The sequence below is a fragment of the Athene cunicularia genome (assembly GCF_003259725.1).
Source record: "Athene cunicularia isolate RWA chromosome 2 unlocalized genomic scaffold, athCun1 chr2_part1, whole genome shotgun sequence".
In the NCBI taxonomy this organism is placed as follows: Eukaryota; Metazoa; Chordata; class Aves; order Strigiformes; family Strigidae; genus Athene; species Athene cunicularia.
Window position 1 is genome coordinate 35843453 of NW_020799095.1, and position 16789 is coordinate 35860241.

General features: G+C 36.0%; 1 protein-coding gene across 5 annotated transcripts in view; it reads right to left on the reverse strand.

Moving 5' to 3' along the window:
• Nucleotides 1–16789, reverse strand: part of MPP7 (membrane palmitoylated protein 7) — a 159212-nt gene that overhangs the window by 18825 nt on the left and 123598 nt on the right. For 3 of the 5 annotated variants that reach the window (XM_026842253.1, XM_026842252.1, XM_026842254.1), the window contains exons 11-14: nt 16721–16785; nt 6870–6890; nt 6758–6769; nt 5628–5669 (exon numbers count right to left, since the gene is read on the reverse strand). In XM_026842253.1, coding sequence (XP_026698054.1) covers nt 5628–5669; nt 6758–6769; nt 6870–6890; nt 16721–16785 — 140 coding nt within the window. The remainder of the gene's footprint in view (nt 1–5627; nt 5670–6757; nt 6770–6869; nt 6891–16720; nt 16786–16789) is intronic. The other 2 variants (XM_026842255.1, XM_026842257.1) reach the window with 2 other exon arrangements.

The window sequence follows — 16789 nt, forward strand, 5'->3', positions numbered from 1 at the left end:
TACTAAATGGTCTACAGAATAAAGAACTTTTCCACAAAAACCAGAATCCACATATCTGGAAAAGGTAAAAGGGTAGAGATATCAAATGAAGCTAAACCAATCATCTTCATTCCAGTTTGTTGTTGACCCTACAAATGCTAAGAGCTCTGTGCCTCTGAGTAGTTGTCTCAGAGCACCATTACCTACAGCTTCTTAACCTTAGCTTACATGTCAAACTGCAGAATCTTTAGGAAAAATATTCTTTCTGCAAAATCTTCACATCAATTCAATCTCTGCTGTTAGGTTTTAATAAGACCAATTGTAACTTGTTCCTCTTTTCTCCACCCACTTCATTCAAATGTCATTACCAAACTACCAGGTGGTGAGTTACTTAGGAATTTTCATTCTTCTTCTCTTAAAAGAGGAAAAAAAATGAGAGATTTCTTTTTAATCAAAAGGAGAAAATCTTTCCGTGACATCTTCAGGCTTGTCCCTTGTCACTTTTACAGGCTGCATATAAAGCACCCCAAAGACTCAGATGACATGGTTCTACTGCTAACATGGGTTTCCTTGATTAAATGTGTTATTTCTGTAACTAAAACTCACTGTTAAAATGAAAATAATAATACTATCCTGTATATTAAAAGGGTTCAAGAATAAGTTCATTAATTAAACAGAATGAACACATGAGCCAGAGATAGCGAAGCAGATTTCCAGTATGGCTGATTTCTCCACACTGGGCTGGTGAAGACACACTGTAAAACTACTGAATGTTTAAAAAAATTAGAAGTGTGTGATCACTTTGCCATTTTAAGACTACTGTCAGTTTGAAAGTTGTTCTAACTGTTTCTCAAAGCCCATCTGAATATCCCTACAGAGAAACCTAAGTAAGCTTGCTTTAAGCAGCTTTCAAAACCAAGGAAAACATGCAGTTCAGAGAGGAAGGATGAGAATGTTTCATATACATCCAACATTTTTATGACACTGCTACTACATTCCTGGAAACACGACTCTTTCTCTCTCACATCTGCCATTCTATGTCTTCACGTATGCAGCTTAACTTTATCATATAGCTTCTGAAAGTCACAGTAAAGAATTGTTAATAAATATTTTCTATTGAACTCTGCATTTATAATTGCATTATAAGTTGGGCAGCTATGGTGTGCAAAAAGATTAAGCTGAAACATCATCATACTTGCAAGAAAAAAAGCTTTTATGAACAAGCAAAAATTAATCTGCTAATGCTTACGTATTTTACAGGTTAGGAAAGATTAAAACCAACCTTCATATATTTAAATTAACAATAGAGCATTATTAAAAATATAGTGAAAATCACTAAGGAAAAACCAAAGCAATACTGATATGCAATACAAAAATAAAGTTTTGATAAAATGATTAAGCTTAAAAGTAAATTGCTAGAAAGAACAAAGGGAAAAAGCACTGCTTGCCCAGAACATTTGATAATATAAATCCTGATGAATATGAAAGGAGCTGTAGGCTACACTGTCCATGGAATATGGATATGAGCAGAGATTACCCTTATTTGCCAAGTATGCAGACTATAAAATAAAAGGGGAAAATTCTGTCACTAAAGCAATATAAAATTCTGAACATTGAGAAGCTTGCACAAGCTCACTGGGTTCAGATACATAACTAGAAACTTACTGAACACGCAAACCCATAAACTACTGCTGGAATGTAACAGATTTGGTGAAATAAGAACAGACTCTGGGAAGAAAATATGAAGAACAAATGTTCTCAAGCTACAGATGTCTCTGAACCTTCTAACACTTCTCAACATGAAATAAAAATCAGAAGCCACTACTAATAAACTTAATAAAGGCCCAACAACATGCAAGAGAAACTACTTACATCTCTAAGAATGAAACAAAACCCCCACACACACCCTAGTAGAAAAGTGTGATTATTCTTTTAACCACTAGCAATATACATTTGATTATCTCAGAACAACATTCTTACATTTGCATAGAGAAATACATTTGGACTCACACAGAAATCCAAACTGAAAACAGGCAATGCATGAACCTGTCTCCCTTAAAGGATTTTGAGAGAATGCTGATGTAAAAAGCTGTGCTTATTTAGAATTAATTATATAATTCTAAAGAAGTAGTGAACAAAAGATTGCAACTATGTTGTGTGAATTTAAATCCAAATATATTCATGAAAGTAGAAAGTTAATTTCTCAAATTCAAAGAAATTACACTAACAGGAAATATTATAATTTAAATTCACCTATGCTTCATAAATTCACCAGTAAGGCTCCACAATGCTGTCTAAAGCACTTACACATGCTTTTGCTCGTTTTCATTCATTAAAACAAGTGTTTAAGTATGTGTTTAAATTATGTATATTCTTCACTGAATTTAGTCTAACCTTACACACTTTAGAGTGAACAAATGCTGTTTAATTGTAAATGCATTTACAAGTACTTTTTGTACTCAAATTACTGACAAAAGTAAGTTTGGTACCATGGTCATCATCTGGGTTTGTAAGAACACAGTACTTTTACTAGATATTTCTAAATTTTTTTTCCCCAAAATATTACGATTTTTTTATACTGCCTCATATACTGCTTATTTCTATTGTTACACAAGAACTGCACAAACACGAGCAGACGTCTTACTCTGCTTGCTTCTGGACTGATTCCCAGCTTGCACATTTAGACGGGGTTAATAAAAATTTAGATTATGTCTGGATTTTTAAGACAAAATTGAGAATAGTAAACAGATGATATCCATCTACATTTACTGTATGTTCATAAAGGTTCAAGTAATGTAACTAGAATTTAAGCTTGGCAAAGGCAAAATCCTAATGTTCTCCCCAGCAATTCCTCAGGAAATTACTGCAGAAACATACAATACTATACTGTGACTTAAATTTAATGATTTTTCACCAAATTCTAATATTTATCTGAGTCACTTTAGAGGGGAGGGTTCAAATTAATAGCAGCATAACCTTGGACATAAAATATGTGACCCCAAAAGGTACAAACATTCTGTTTTCTGAAACCTGCCTCTTCTATTGCTCTTCATGACCACCTCGTGTGTGTCTAAAGTACATATCCTTTCAGACAGGGTCAGATGTTCACAGAATATACTGGTTCACAGATAGAAATGCCCACAAATACAAAGCCCTAAACCAATAATGAGCCATAAAATTGACTGAAAATCCATTAATTGATATTAGAATTGTTGTAGTTCACTTGGTTTGATTACATACTATCAAAAGCAGCATGAAACATGACTTAGTTTTGGTTTTAGGAAGCAATCGATGTATCCTTACTTTGAAAACTTTTTCTAGAATCTAGACATACGAACAAATTACCATACTTCAACTTACCTTATACTAACTGTCCATATGTGTGAATACATACAAAGTAATACAAGTCAACTCCTTCATCAGTGGTTAATCTAATTCAGACTACCTTGCTCTTGTAACAGGTTACAATATATAGATAGTTGCTCGGATGTCACTAAAACATCCTGAACTTGTTGGTGTGATCCAAGCCCTTCGGTGACAATGCTTTAGGTTTTATTTTCAGTGTAGTACTTTTAATCAAGATTTTAAGTTATAATAGAGACTTACCTAGAAATTCTTAGTTACTTAGTAATCAAGGAGCGCTATAAATGTCTATCATCTTTCAAGACATGCACATTTAGAAAAATAAGATGTTCAGGATTCACTTCGAAAAACAGTACTACAAAACACAGGTTGACATTAAGAATAAGCCATTTTAAAAAATCAGACACTTGCCCAAAAAGCAAGAGGCAGAGAAAGAGATATCTTTGAGGACTTCACTACTCTTGAGATTGAAGGAATATATACTCAGACCAGTGGAAGAGACTCTCCTAAGCAGGAAGGTATACTGCAGCAGTTAGATATGGTATCTAACAGATACGTGCCTAACAGAGGGTTTATAAAGTGTCTCTGCCTAGGACTCCTTTACCGTATAGACTATACAAACTTTATACCTTGCACAGCACATAGGTAAGAGTTTTGTCTCTCCCTGCACCTGGTCAGCAAATTCTGTTCAATCTGCAAATTCTGTACCATCTCTGGACCGATGTCAGCACTCCGCTGCATGGAAACTCTCAAGAGATAAACAATTGTCTGAACCGTACAGTAGTTCTTCAATAATTTTTGTAAACTTTTTCCTAACTAAACTACACTCTATCTTGATATTTATTCTTTGCATCTGGGACAACAGTAGCTTCTTCCTCAAGACATCTCCTTCCTAGATGACCAAGCCTTTTTGATAACTGTAGGCCAAAATGTTTCACTGAAAGGGTTACAGCACCAAGAAAAGGTGGATTCTGTTTTGCCACCTTCATTCTTAAATAAAACAGCAGCCCACTAAGATCCGATTGCAAAACCATGACAGTTTCATCTTGAGAATTCATGCAACCTGTATTTGCAGACAGAAAAACAAGATGGGGGGTGGGGAATGTCTTTTCTGTTTCAAAGAGATGATTTGATAAGTAAAATGAAGTTCATCTGGAATCACAACTAAAGTATCATTTTCCAAGCATAGTTCAATCCCTCAATATAATTACAAGTCAACATTAATTTAGTTGATTAAATAACAAAGGTAAGTTTATTTTTAGCATGATCAGATGACCACAACTTCCACAGATACGTGATGAAATTATACCATGCTAATATTTTGGAAAGAGGTCAAAGTTCTTTCAATTATATAGTTCCTGTATTCTTGATGTAGTTTATATACCACATTTAAAAACAGTATAGTGCAGGCTGAAAACCAGTTCTAATTTACAGTACTGGTCTAGGGTGTTTCAGTTAGCCCAGTGGCTTGAATGTACTAAAGCACTTTGACAAGTTTCCTCCCATTCCTCTTGTAGTAGGAGGATGAAAGCCTTGGGAAAAGGGCTGGTTGCCACAAAATCCACTCCAGCCAGCCTTCAGCTGGCAGGAATTCTGGATAGTTTCAACTAAAATATTTTTACATAGCTTTTAAAATGTCACAAATTAAAAAGTTGAAACATATAATGGAATATTCAACTTTTTTAACTGATACTTTTGTTTAAAATTTGGAATCTTGAAGCTGAAGCCAAAGGGCTCCTTCCCCTCCTCTTCCCTGCTCCCCACAATGATACATTAAGCTCGGACTAGCTTTAAAGCTAAATTTAAGCTGTTGAGTTATTGTGACTTATTTTATTTTTGTAATGTGGAAAAAGAACCAGTGCCTGTACTCTCACTGAATCCCCCCAAAATTTTTAGATAGACATGGACAAAGGAAATGTATGCAAAACTTGGATAAAACCTTGAAAATGTGTCTTTAAAGACTTACACAAAATTCACAATACAGTAACCTTTTTGTTTCATTTAACACATTGCTTAATTTTTCCCAATTTTAAATATATTTTTTAATTTGTCTTAAAAATCAAAACAGTATTTTAGTAGCTTATATTTAACCAGATAAAGGCATACACTACATAACCCTTTATGTCAAATCCAATGAGCCATTTTTAAAACCTTTTCATGCTTTTCTCATGCAGAGTAAGGACATTTGTATGCAGATTACCCCCAAAAGCAAAGTGGACACAGTGGTTCCAGGGAAAAGAAGCTGAAAGAAAGGAAGAAATTGTGTTTTGTAACCAATTGCTCACCTAGATAGGATCCACTGTTGTGACCAGCACATTCAGCATCTTCTGGACGAAGGGTAAAAGCATACAGAATAAGAGTCAAGAAATAAAGCAGAATAGTTAGAAGCTCAGCAAAAAATACAGAAGAAATTACTTTTAAAATGACAACTGTACAAAGCATAGCATTAGAAAGCCTCCAATAAGCCATTTTCTTAAAAACATAAAACAACATTTATTGTTTTATATTTTAGCTGGAGATATTCTGGAATTTTGCAGCATGCACACTGATCTTTTTACCTTTTCAAGCAAAAATTGTGATGACAGCAAACGTTCTAAAAAGAATTCTAGCAGTGTATTATTCACACTTTATCAGTTAATAGAAAATATGATGCCGCTTAAAAGAAAGCAAAACGTATTTGATATAAATCAAGCTTTTTTTCATAAATTATACATTATCAGACTTTAGCTTTAAGTTTTGGCTCACTGGATTAGACAGAAAGGTTTTTGATCAAAAACACATCCTCTCATTTGATATAAAATAGCTATAATGTATATTTTTACATGCCAGAGGCTCTTTGATCAAAAATATGAGCTACAATTTCTAATGCCTTTATAAACAAAGGCCTCTTAAGTTAAAAAAAAAGAAAAAATACAAGAGATCAGCTGCTATTACTTTAACATATGCTGCAAGCATAACAGTAACTGGCTACACTCAGAGGGAAAATGGTAAAGATGATACTACATGGATGAACTTTCTACCATCTCAGAAAAATACTTCGTCAGTATTAATTGGAAATGCAAGACCTCTCATGGCCATGTAATTAAGTCAGAACCGTCTCTTTCCATCCCAGCCCACCCAAGTTTTGCTAATAACATTTTATGATACTATTTTCTTATACATATCTTCCAGAAATTCAAGAGAGATAAAGCAGTTTAAAACAACAGTTCAAATTACTGATCTGTACATGAAGCAACTAGGAATACTCTGGTATTTTTATCTACTTGAAAAAATTATTTCAATGTATTGGTGGCAATATAAAAGCATTATATGTATAACATCTCTTAGAAACGCTGGACTATATTCAATTTAATTCTAAACACATGTTCTCTAAATAAAATTATTGGGCTATGCAGGGAAACTTTTGTACATGTACCTTCAATTTCCTCTGAGAAGCACAAAGGAAAAATAGGAAAGGAAATCATTAAATGGAGTGAAAACATAACGTAAGAAAGAAAAGTTAAATTGAAGAAGAAAAATGCACCTACCACACTCAACCGCTTCCTCATCTTAGAACAGCCAAAAAAACAAAGTATTATTGTTTAATACTTCATAAATAGGAAAAAATGTAGCTATATAAGCTACTCTAAAATCCTCTTGATAGCACCTATTATATTGAGGCATATACCAACATAGCAGCACCGAGTTTAACTTACATGTTTAACTACACTCAGTTAGAAAAGAGCCTAAAGAGACATTGAAATATTATGTGCACTTTAAATTTCCTATATGAGATTCTTCCAGTATTTATTTGGTAGATATTACCTTACTCAGTTGTCATGGAAGATCTCTCTGGAATTAAATGCAAAATTTGTTAATTCCATTTAATCAGTCTTAACCTAAAATTTCTAAGAATCACTACCATGAACATGATCTCAATTTTTTCTGCACTTAAGTAACTGCTGCTACTGCCCTTGGAGCTGGGTTTTGAAGAGTTTGTTGGTTTGGTTTTTTTTGAATGTCTATAGTTGTAGCTTAAAAAATACTGAAAAAGTTTATATACTCTTGTAATTTTTTCTCTAACACTATGCTAATATAATAGATCTACTTAAGACTATCTGCTTACCTATAGTAAGTCAATGAATTTCTGCCTCCTTGATAGCAGAAAACATACATTTTTACAATAATCTTTTGGCTTTTATGGAAAAGCAAGATAAATATAATGAATTTTTGTTCACAAAGATATGATATACTACGGTCTAGATTTACATACAGATTTTACAATTACATCTCATTCAAATTTCCTTTGGAATCGGGATAAATATGCCTAAAACATAAATATTTTAAGGAGTTTCCACAAAGCATGTCTTCCCACAAAATGCAAAAAAATTACTTAAGAGATATTTTACAATCTTTCATGCTTAACTGATGTACCAAACAAAGGCTAGGTCAAAACTCTCCTGCCGATCTGACTACATGAAAGAGCTTTTCCCATTGCATGTTATGAAATTGATACAAGAATATTTTCTCTCAGGGGAAGAATACTGTTTTTCAGAATGGCTTCTTGGTACCTTTTTTTCCTGAGGAGTTCTAAAAATATTAATGTGGAAGACTTCTCTGAATCCTAGGTAAAGTTTATTTCTACATTGAGGTGACTATAGAGTTTTATTAGACTGGAAAGTCCTCTAAAGTTGGTTGACCACATCTGGTGCCTTAAAAGAGTGCTGGCAGTTTTGTGAGTTTAGAGTGAAAGCGTTGGATCCTTTTGCCTCTCCTGACCTTAAAAGCTCCCACTTCTTGAAGTGACAAATGCCCTAAAGCTGGACCTAGGATGGCAGGCTGACTTCCAGGTACTATTTCTCTCTATTCTGTGCTGAAAGACCTCTTACACTTCCTGATATGTATGACAAGTATTTCTATATTTCCACATTTCCATTTCCTTGACTTTCAATAGGCTACAAGGTATCTCCTGAAAACAAGTCACTAATGCTCAAAAACAGGTCACATCAATACATCTAAAAAGTCTCCTGAATTCAACAAAGTTATTTGACTTAAACAGTGACTGTGCATTTTAAAGTATTCTGTTTAGTATTTTATCATTTGAAACAGACAAGTCCTCATTTATGAACATGAAAGACTGGACCAGGAGAAAAAGAGGTCTGTAGGTACTACACTCACTCAATCCTGACCACTGCAGACCTTCACGGGAGACCTGCAAGTGTGGGACATAGTGGAGATACAGCAGGAGGACTGAGAAGACCTGGAGGGAACCCAGGCTTCTGGGCTACCCCTGCTAGGAAGAGGGAATGGTCTTATCCATAATTCAAAGATGTTAGAATTCCCAGGTGAACCAGATGATCCCAGAGAGCACAAGCCAAAAGGTCTATAAGCTGAGGTTTATTGCTGAGATGAAGTGAAGGAGTTCTGAACTTTTTGTGTTTTTTAAAAAAATCTTCCTTCTTAATACTGCTCTTGACTTTCTTGGGCTACTCCTAAGGTTGAAGATAACAGTCTGTAATGAAGTCAGAAATCAGTGGGTCTTCGTAGCTTAATACAGCTATGAAATAGTCATCAACATGTAGCTCCCAATTTGAACTCTACCAGGAATTTTACCAGGGCTATTGCCTGTTCCCAGTAAAGCCAGAAGTTATTTGCCAGGAAACTTAGTATTGTGATTCACCACTAAGTAATAGAGTTTGGAGTATCTGAAGCAGTTGTATGCATGCAGCAAGTATGTGTAGATACATGCTTAAAGTTCCAAAGTTTACAGACATGGAAAATTGGGGTAGATCTCAGGCCAATATAGTTTTTGAAGTGGGGTGAGAAAGGAAATAGAGGTGCTTACCTGGAAGGAACAAATAAGAGACTAAAAGAGGACAGAGTCTAAGAAGGTGGAAATCTGATGGGAAGTAGGAAAATAAAATGAAAGTGACAAAATGAAAAAAAAACCAAAACCATAAGGCAACATGGAGCAAATAAAATACTCTGAGAAAAGAAGTAATACGATCAATTAAACGTAGTGTAGTAAGGACAGAGAGGGAGTTACAAAGAAAATAGTCATGGAACAGGCTTATGAAACAACAAGGCAGTACCAAGACATAAATGAGGAAAGAAAAAAACAGGAAACAAGTGCAACGGAAGCTTACAAAGTAGGTGTGTTTATTTATTTTAGAAAGATTTCAGCATAGCCGATACGCTAAACTATAACAATGCAAACCAGTATCACATACACTGTATTTTTTTATGCATTTTAACTAAAATACATTAAGATTTGGTTTGGGAGGCCTCACCTAAATTATATTACTTATGAAGCTCAAAACCAGTGCCACACCAGGAACTTTCTTCCAGCACCAGATCAAAATTTTTAGCTTTTGCTGACCTTCTTTCAACAATATTTCCATTAAAGAATCTTACTTAAATGGTTTTCAGTCTAAAATGAGATCCAGCAGCTCTGTTCTGGTTTCATATCACAAGCAAGTTACATTATCCCTTAAATTCTATTTCACTCTAGTAAGCAAGAGGTCGTGACCTACAACTATCTGCATTACAGTGAATACGTTAAACACTCCTGATTTTTGAACAGCCCCACATAGTGATTGACATTTATACTGTTTTGCAGGGTTTTATCCTATAGTTTTGTAGATCAAATGATACGTATATATTTATGCTACGGGAAATCTAAGATGATCTAATTTTAAATCTGGGGAGGAGTGGCTGGAGACCTGCAAGACAGAGGGGGACCTGGGGGTGTTGATTGACAGCCATCTGAACAGGAGCCAGCAGGGTGCCCAGGTGGCCAAGAAGGCCAATGGCATCCTGGCTTGTGTCAGCAATAGCGTGACCAGCAGGGACAGGGAAGGGATCTGACCCCTGTATTCGGCACTGGTGAGGCTGCACCTCGATTCCTGTGTTCAGTTTTGGGCCCCTCACTACAAAAAGGACATTGAATGACTCGAGCGTGTCCAGAGAAGGGCAACGAAGTTGGTGAAGGCTCTGGAGCACAGGTCGTATGGGGAGCGGCTGAGGGAACTGGGGGTGTTTAGTCTGGAGAAGAGGAGGCTGAGGGGAGACCTCATCACCCTCTACAGCTCCCTGAAAGGAGGGTGCAGAGAGCTGGAGATAAGCCTCTTTAACCATGTAACAAGCAACAGGACAAGAGGGAATTGCCTCAGGTTGCATCAGGGAAGGTTTAGACTAGATATTAAGAAGCATTTCTTTCCAGAAGGGGTTGTTAGGCGTTGGAATGGGCTGCCCAGGGCAGTGGTGGAGTCCCCATCCCTGGAGGTGTTTAAGAGTAGGGTCGACATAGAGCTGAGGTATATGGGGTAGTTGGGAACTTCAGGTTAATGGCTGGACTGGATGTTCTTCAAGGTCTTTTCAAACCTAGATGATTCTGTGATTCTGTGAATTTAATACTCTGATAACATCGTCAGATAAACAGTACCTCTACCAAGATAATTTGGAAAATGAAGAAGGCCAGTCTTGCAGTGAAGGACAGAGCAAGAATTTATGAGATCCATTTCCACTTCTGTCTCATGTGACCTTGACTCAAATGTCATCGAGCTTCAGGTTTCCTTAATTTCTGTGTGGTAGCAGGAAGTCAGTATTTGTAAGGACAGAAGACTTCTGAATCAAGATGCTGATGTGCTAATTTAACTCTATGTCTGGTTTATTTTTTGGTTTTACTCATAACTACCTGCAGGTAGGCAATCAAGTTACAAGGAAGAACACAGAAAAATACTGAGAAGAAAGGCAGAGTTAAGATTGTGCAGCAGTTATAACAAGCAAAAGAGTCCTACTATATACTTATCCTAAATGTTTGGTCTTCAAATACAAGTGGTACAAAGCATTCATTCTTTTAGCCTGTTTAAATTCTTTTGTTGGCAGAACATGATCTTCTATTCACAAGACACTCATCTATGGATAAACTAGGTTACATCTTGTTTGAATGAACACCATTTGGCTGCAGTTAAATATTTCCTCTTGCTCATACAATGCCAATCACATATGATAAATCAAAATTGAAAGTAAAATGGGTTTTAAGCCCTAGAAAAACCATATGATGATGGCTTTGCCACAGTAAGTATTTACATTTAGCATTAAATACACAGAACAAATGTATTTTTATGGAAAAGACATCTCTGAACAACTCTGTTGTATATGTTACATAACATATATGTATTTACATATAACTATACACACAGGGTATGGACATACCCAAACACATATGCATGCAGTGCACAAGTTAACAGAAGCTACAGGCGACACTAGTATAGAATATAAAGTTATGAGTAGTTTTCATACCAGAGACAACACATAAGAATAAACACAGTAAACAGCTGTGAAAGCAAAATCATGCTGAATATAATATCTTGGAGATTATAGTAGTTTAATAACTGCAGAAGAGTAAGTTATTTGGTTGTTATTCAAAGAAATTTACTTTTTTTTTCCTCAAAACCCCCCAGGTGATTACTGTTTTATCTACAAATTAAAGCTACAAATGCAAGAACTACCATGTTTGTTGGTAATGATATTACAGTCAGAGCATGAGTAGTCCTTGTAGTATTCAAGTTAACAGACTGGGTGCTATTCATGAAGAATGAATTCTTCCCTATACTGTGTCTCACATCACTCCTAATCAGCCAGGATGCAGCAACAGGAGAACTCATAGAACCAACTCTGGCTACAAAGTTTTGCCCAAGCTAAGGTGACCTCCTAAAGCCAGGAATGATGATAAGTATTATTGAGGAATACCTGAAGGTTTCTGGGAGATGTTATTCAGCAGTGGCTCACAAGCTCAGACACACCAAAGCTGATTGCATGTAGCCAGGCACCTGTACTGTACTTCCCTCTGCATTCCACAGAGCTCCCTCACACCCCACATGAAGTATACTGCACGTTCACCATCCCAGCATGTGGAGGGTTAGTCCTACTCACACAATCTCATGCATCTCTGTTCCTTTGCTTTCATTCCATTTTCCTATTTCATTTTCTATGCTGCTTTTTCTTATAATTTTTTCCCTACTGTAATTTTCCCACAGTATTAATACACAACTTTGCTTTTTGTTGAAAAGTCACTGCTGTTAAGCATTGAGAAAAATGCTTGAAAACACTTGAGAGGTTTGTTATCCTGACATCATTTCTACACTAACCCAGTGCCTGGGCGGTAACACTATCAATCTTACCAGCAAGTCAAGCACATGTAACTGCCACTTACCACTTTTAAAACTTATCAAATATTAATGTTGAAACTATTGAGGTTTTCTACCAACAATAACAAAACATAACAGGTCAAAGTTCCTATCGGCAATTTTTGAATACACCATTTCAAAATCAAAACAAAAACAAAACAAATACATTAGTCTTTGATTTAAAGGTAATCAAGAAACAACTGAACTATAGTGCAAATAGTGACTGTAGCAATGCTCTTGCATAACACTGTTAATTGCATTAATCTAATGACTGCAGAGCCCATCCTCTGTGGGGCTTTGCCTAATGGGAGTTTATGGGCAGCTTTTCTCCATCTGTTCTTCCATTGCCCTTGTTGCAATACTTTCTCCTTCTCTTCATCCTCAATACAAAATTTCACTTCCCTCCTTTTTCCTTTATTTTTTTATTCCCACTTTTTCTGCATCTTCCTCTCATTGTAAAACCATCTCTTGTCAGCCTAGGCTCCACCTATATTATTAGTTTCCTTTGACCTTACTCCCAGATACCATCAAACTATGCACCTTTTCCATTTGCAAATGAAAAAGTGTGATTTCACTTACCTTTCAATGTGGAATGTACACTGTTTTGCCTCCTCTTCCAGTGTACACATGACATGTTAAAGGTTTTTCACTTCAATGGGTGCCATGTAAGAATGATCCTATTCTGTTTTTCAAGAAAATGGCTAAATGCTGGGAGAGGCATGTGTATGTACCTTCCACAAAGCTATTTACTTGTACTTATATTCACTTTACACATAGACACAATGAAACAGTTGACTTGGCTATTAAAGTGAAACTCAGAATTGGCATTTCCATTGTAAACTGATCCCTTTAATTATTTAGAACTAGGTTGGGTTTCTGCTTTTTTCAGTGCAAATAATTCTTGATGAAAAAGTTCTGTGAAGGTATCCTCTACTCTCTTTCCTGAGCATGTGTATACATACAAGCATCACCAAAAAAGCCCACTTTCATTTTACTTCCAAATTTGTGTACAGATTAACAACTTTACACAACATGCATTGCTATGCTGAAAAGAGTAAAAAATTCAAAATGGGAAATAGAAAGAAGGCTTCCCAAAAGTAATCCAATTAACTCCTTGCAGGTTTTGAAACATAATTAAGTACCAAAGCAAATCCTGATGGATGTTAACGTTACTGTAAATGCAGTTATTGACTATATTTCAGAGACCTCTTTTTCTAGACAAATACAACAGTACCTCCCAGTTCCAGAACTGGCTTGAGAAGAGAGGAAAAAAGTTGTAGAATATTTCTCATATGTTACACCATTTTGACCAATTTTCAGATTAATTTTCAAGTAGAAGGATACTACCATCCTGGAAGCCCACCTAAGAAATCAGAGCTGACTCCCATTTTCTGAGTATCCAAGAAAACAGAATATTTCACTTGATTCTTCCTATTAAAAACAAAGACATACACCCAGGTTTCTTCCTCGTTACAAAATGTGGGATCTGTGGAATGAGTTAACTGAACAGAGCAGGCCAACATCGAGTGCTACTTAACATGTCTCAAGAAAGCTTCCCAGTCCTGTCAGGAAAGGGACTTTTATCAGCAGCTCTGTTGAAGTCAACAAGTTTTTGTCTTTGGGTAGGTATAAGGATATCAGCTGGCAAATTACCCTTTCCCTCCAAACTAAGGAAATTCATGTCATAAAATTGGACAGGATCAACTGCAATAGCAAGCAACCTGTCAATATACAGCTAGTTCAGGAAGATCCTCAGAACATCATTTTTCCCACACAATTACACTTTCAAACATTGAAGAACCCTGTATCAAGCTGATGACTTGTAGTACAGGATTAAAAAAAGAAATGGATTAAATCAAGTATTACCAATTTCCAACCTCCTTACATGGAAACTTGTTAAATAAAACTTTAGAGAACAATAATCAGTGGGCCATACCCCACAATGCAGAAAAGAACTTAAAAGAAAAGAATATTAGACTCAGCAGTCCTTCCCAATTTTCTGTTCTCTATGTCACCTTTCTTACATGTTTCAAATACTGGCAGTATAATGTTTGTTCAGCTGAGCAATGCATGATTTTCCAGCATCTCCCAGTTTTGGCAAGGTGATTGCTGTGCACAAATACAGACATGGCCTCCACATCTTACAGCTTCACTGCTGTGTGTGGTAACACAAAAAAGCTGCCTAACTTTAGAAAGATCACAAGGGCACAGAGTTTCCCAGCTTACATGGAATCTTCCAAACAACTGGAAGGTTTTTCTGAGAGCAACTCGAGCAACATCCTAGCCACAACATGTTTTCTATAGCTGAATTCTAGTCCTTAAAATGCCTCTTCTCTGAAGGAGAAGCACTAAAACCATATTTAGTCTTTGAATGAAGGGATGGACCTCTATTCAGAACAGCACTTTCCCTCTTCCCATGGAAATCTGGCAGGTGTAGCAGCAGATTGTCTAAGAAATGCGGAAGAGAGAAAATGACAAACCTACATTACTCTGCAGTCCTTCCTCCTTCAGGAGGCACTACTGCTTTCTAGATGGTATTTAGCTGGACCTTGCTTTGTTTAAAGAAAGTCTAAAAGGAATGGTAAGAGGCATACTGCTTGACCCTAAGGTTCTGTCATATTTTAAAGGGAAGAGGGGAACTCTCCCTTGTTTAAGCTAGTTAAGGCAAAGATAGTGGAAACAGCAGAAATGATAGTAGACTGTGGGTCTTCTTTAGGTTGTAATTTTGGCAATCCTAATCAAGTTCAGGCTGCCTGTTTGGAAGGGTGAGATGCATCTTGTAAAACCTTTCACTTGAAGGTCACTAAAAAGATGCAGTCCATTACAAAAACAATCATGCAGTGTTGCTGCAGGAGCTGATTTACCTCTTCAAAAGCACCAGTGCCACCTTAACTGAAGGCTCTTGTTGAGGGTATTATCCAGATTCAAGAACAGTGGACAGAGAGAAATAGCTATACCCTGGGATCAGACACTTTTCCAAAACTGGGGCAGAGCAACTTGACCTAGAACCTAGAAAAACAACAGATTTACTACAAACTGGAGGAGCTCCTCTTTTTCCCGAAGATCTATGTAAATTAGAAAAGCTATAGTGCAATGATATGGTCTGTTATTGAATTAAAATGCTAATTAAGGGCTTTGGAGTTAACAATAGCATATGGGCACACAATCAAACAGTGAAATGGAATGAAAGATAGAAAATGCAGATTATTAGAAAACGAACAGCGATTGTCAAACTTCAGAACACAAAAGCCATGGCAAAGAGTTAGGAAAACTGCAAGAGAAACCTTGGTGAGAAGTTTTATAGTTAAAATCATTTAGTTTTGCACTTAGTGTGCCAGCATCCACCATTTGCCATAGGGTCCCTACTCCTTGTTTTAATGTTAGAGAATGAAAGACGGTTGGAAATTTTAGACCACTTTCTGAATATTTCTAGTTGAACTCTCAAACATGTTTATATTTAAGATTTAGATCCTATTGAAGCATGATAGTTTCTTACATTGTACTCACTTTGTTATGAGCCTGTACAACTGAAAGAAATAACAGGTCAAGTAAAATATGTAATAATACTTAAAACAGATGTTGATGTAAATTCCAGTGGAACGAAAATATTTGTTTCAATGTATGTGCTTTCTTAGAGCTTATTTTTCTTATGTTGTGCAACTACTGTATTTAAAAGCAGAGACTATTAAGAATGAATTTGTTTAATAAACAGTAAGAAATGGTCCTGTGAAAGCCTGTCAAAGAACTGAATGTTCTGACTTCTAAAAATCTGTTCTGGTTTACAGGACACCAAAAATCACTAACTATATGGGGGAGAGAAGGGGAGACTATCAGACCTTTTATCTCAGTATAAATTCTCAGTATAAATTTGACTATATTGATGCAGTCCAAATTATATAAACTATTGAGCCAATTCTGTACTATTTCAATAGGAAAAGAACACTCTTTAACCTCTGTAATATTATATATCAAAACATTAATTGAGCTCAGTGCTTCAAAAACAAAGTCAGAGGGTTGGGAAAAATTGTTAGCTGCTTTTAAAGCTTTTAATTTCAGCTCTTAAATTTATTTTCCTAGTGATACAATATGATCAAGAAGATATAGTGCCCAGGAGAAATGCATCCTGTAGTCACAGGGCTGAAACAAACTGCTGTTTTATAAGGTTAGAGATCTGGAATATGATTTCTATTCCAGATTAACAGACTTACATGATTTTCTGTTGGAAATTTTCAGTGGCTGAATCTGCACTTCTGGTCTTCTTAGTGCAAATCTCCTAT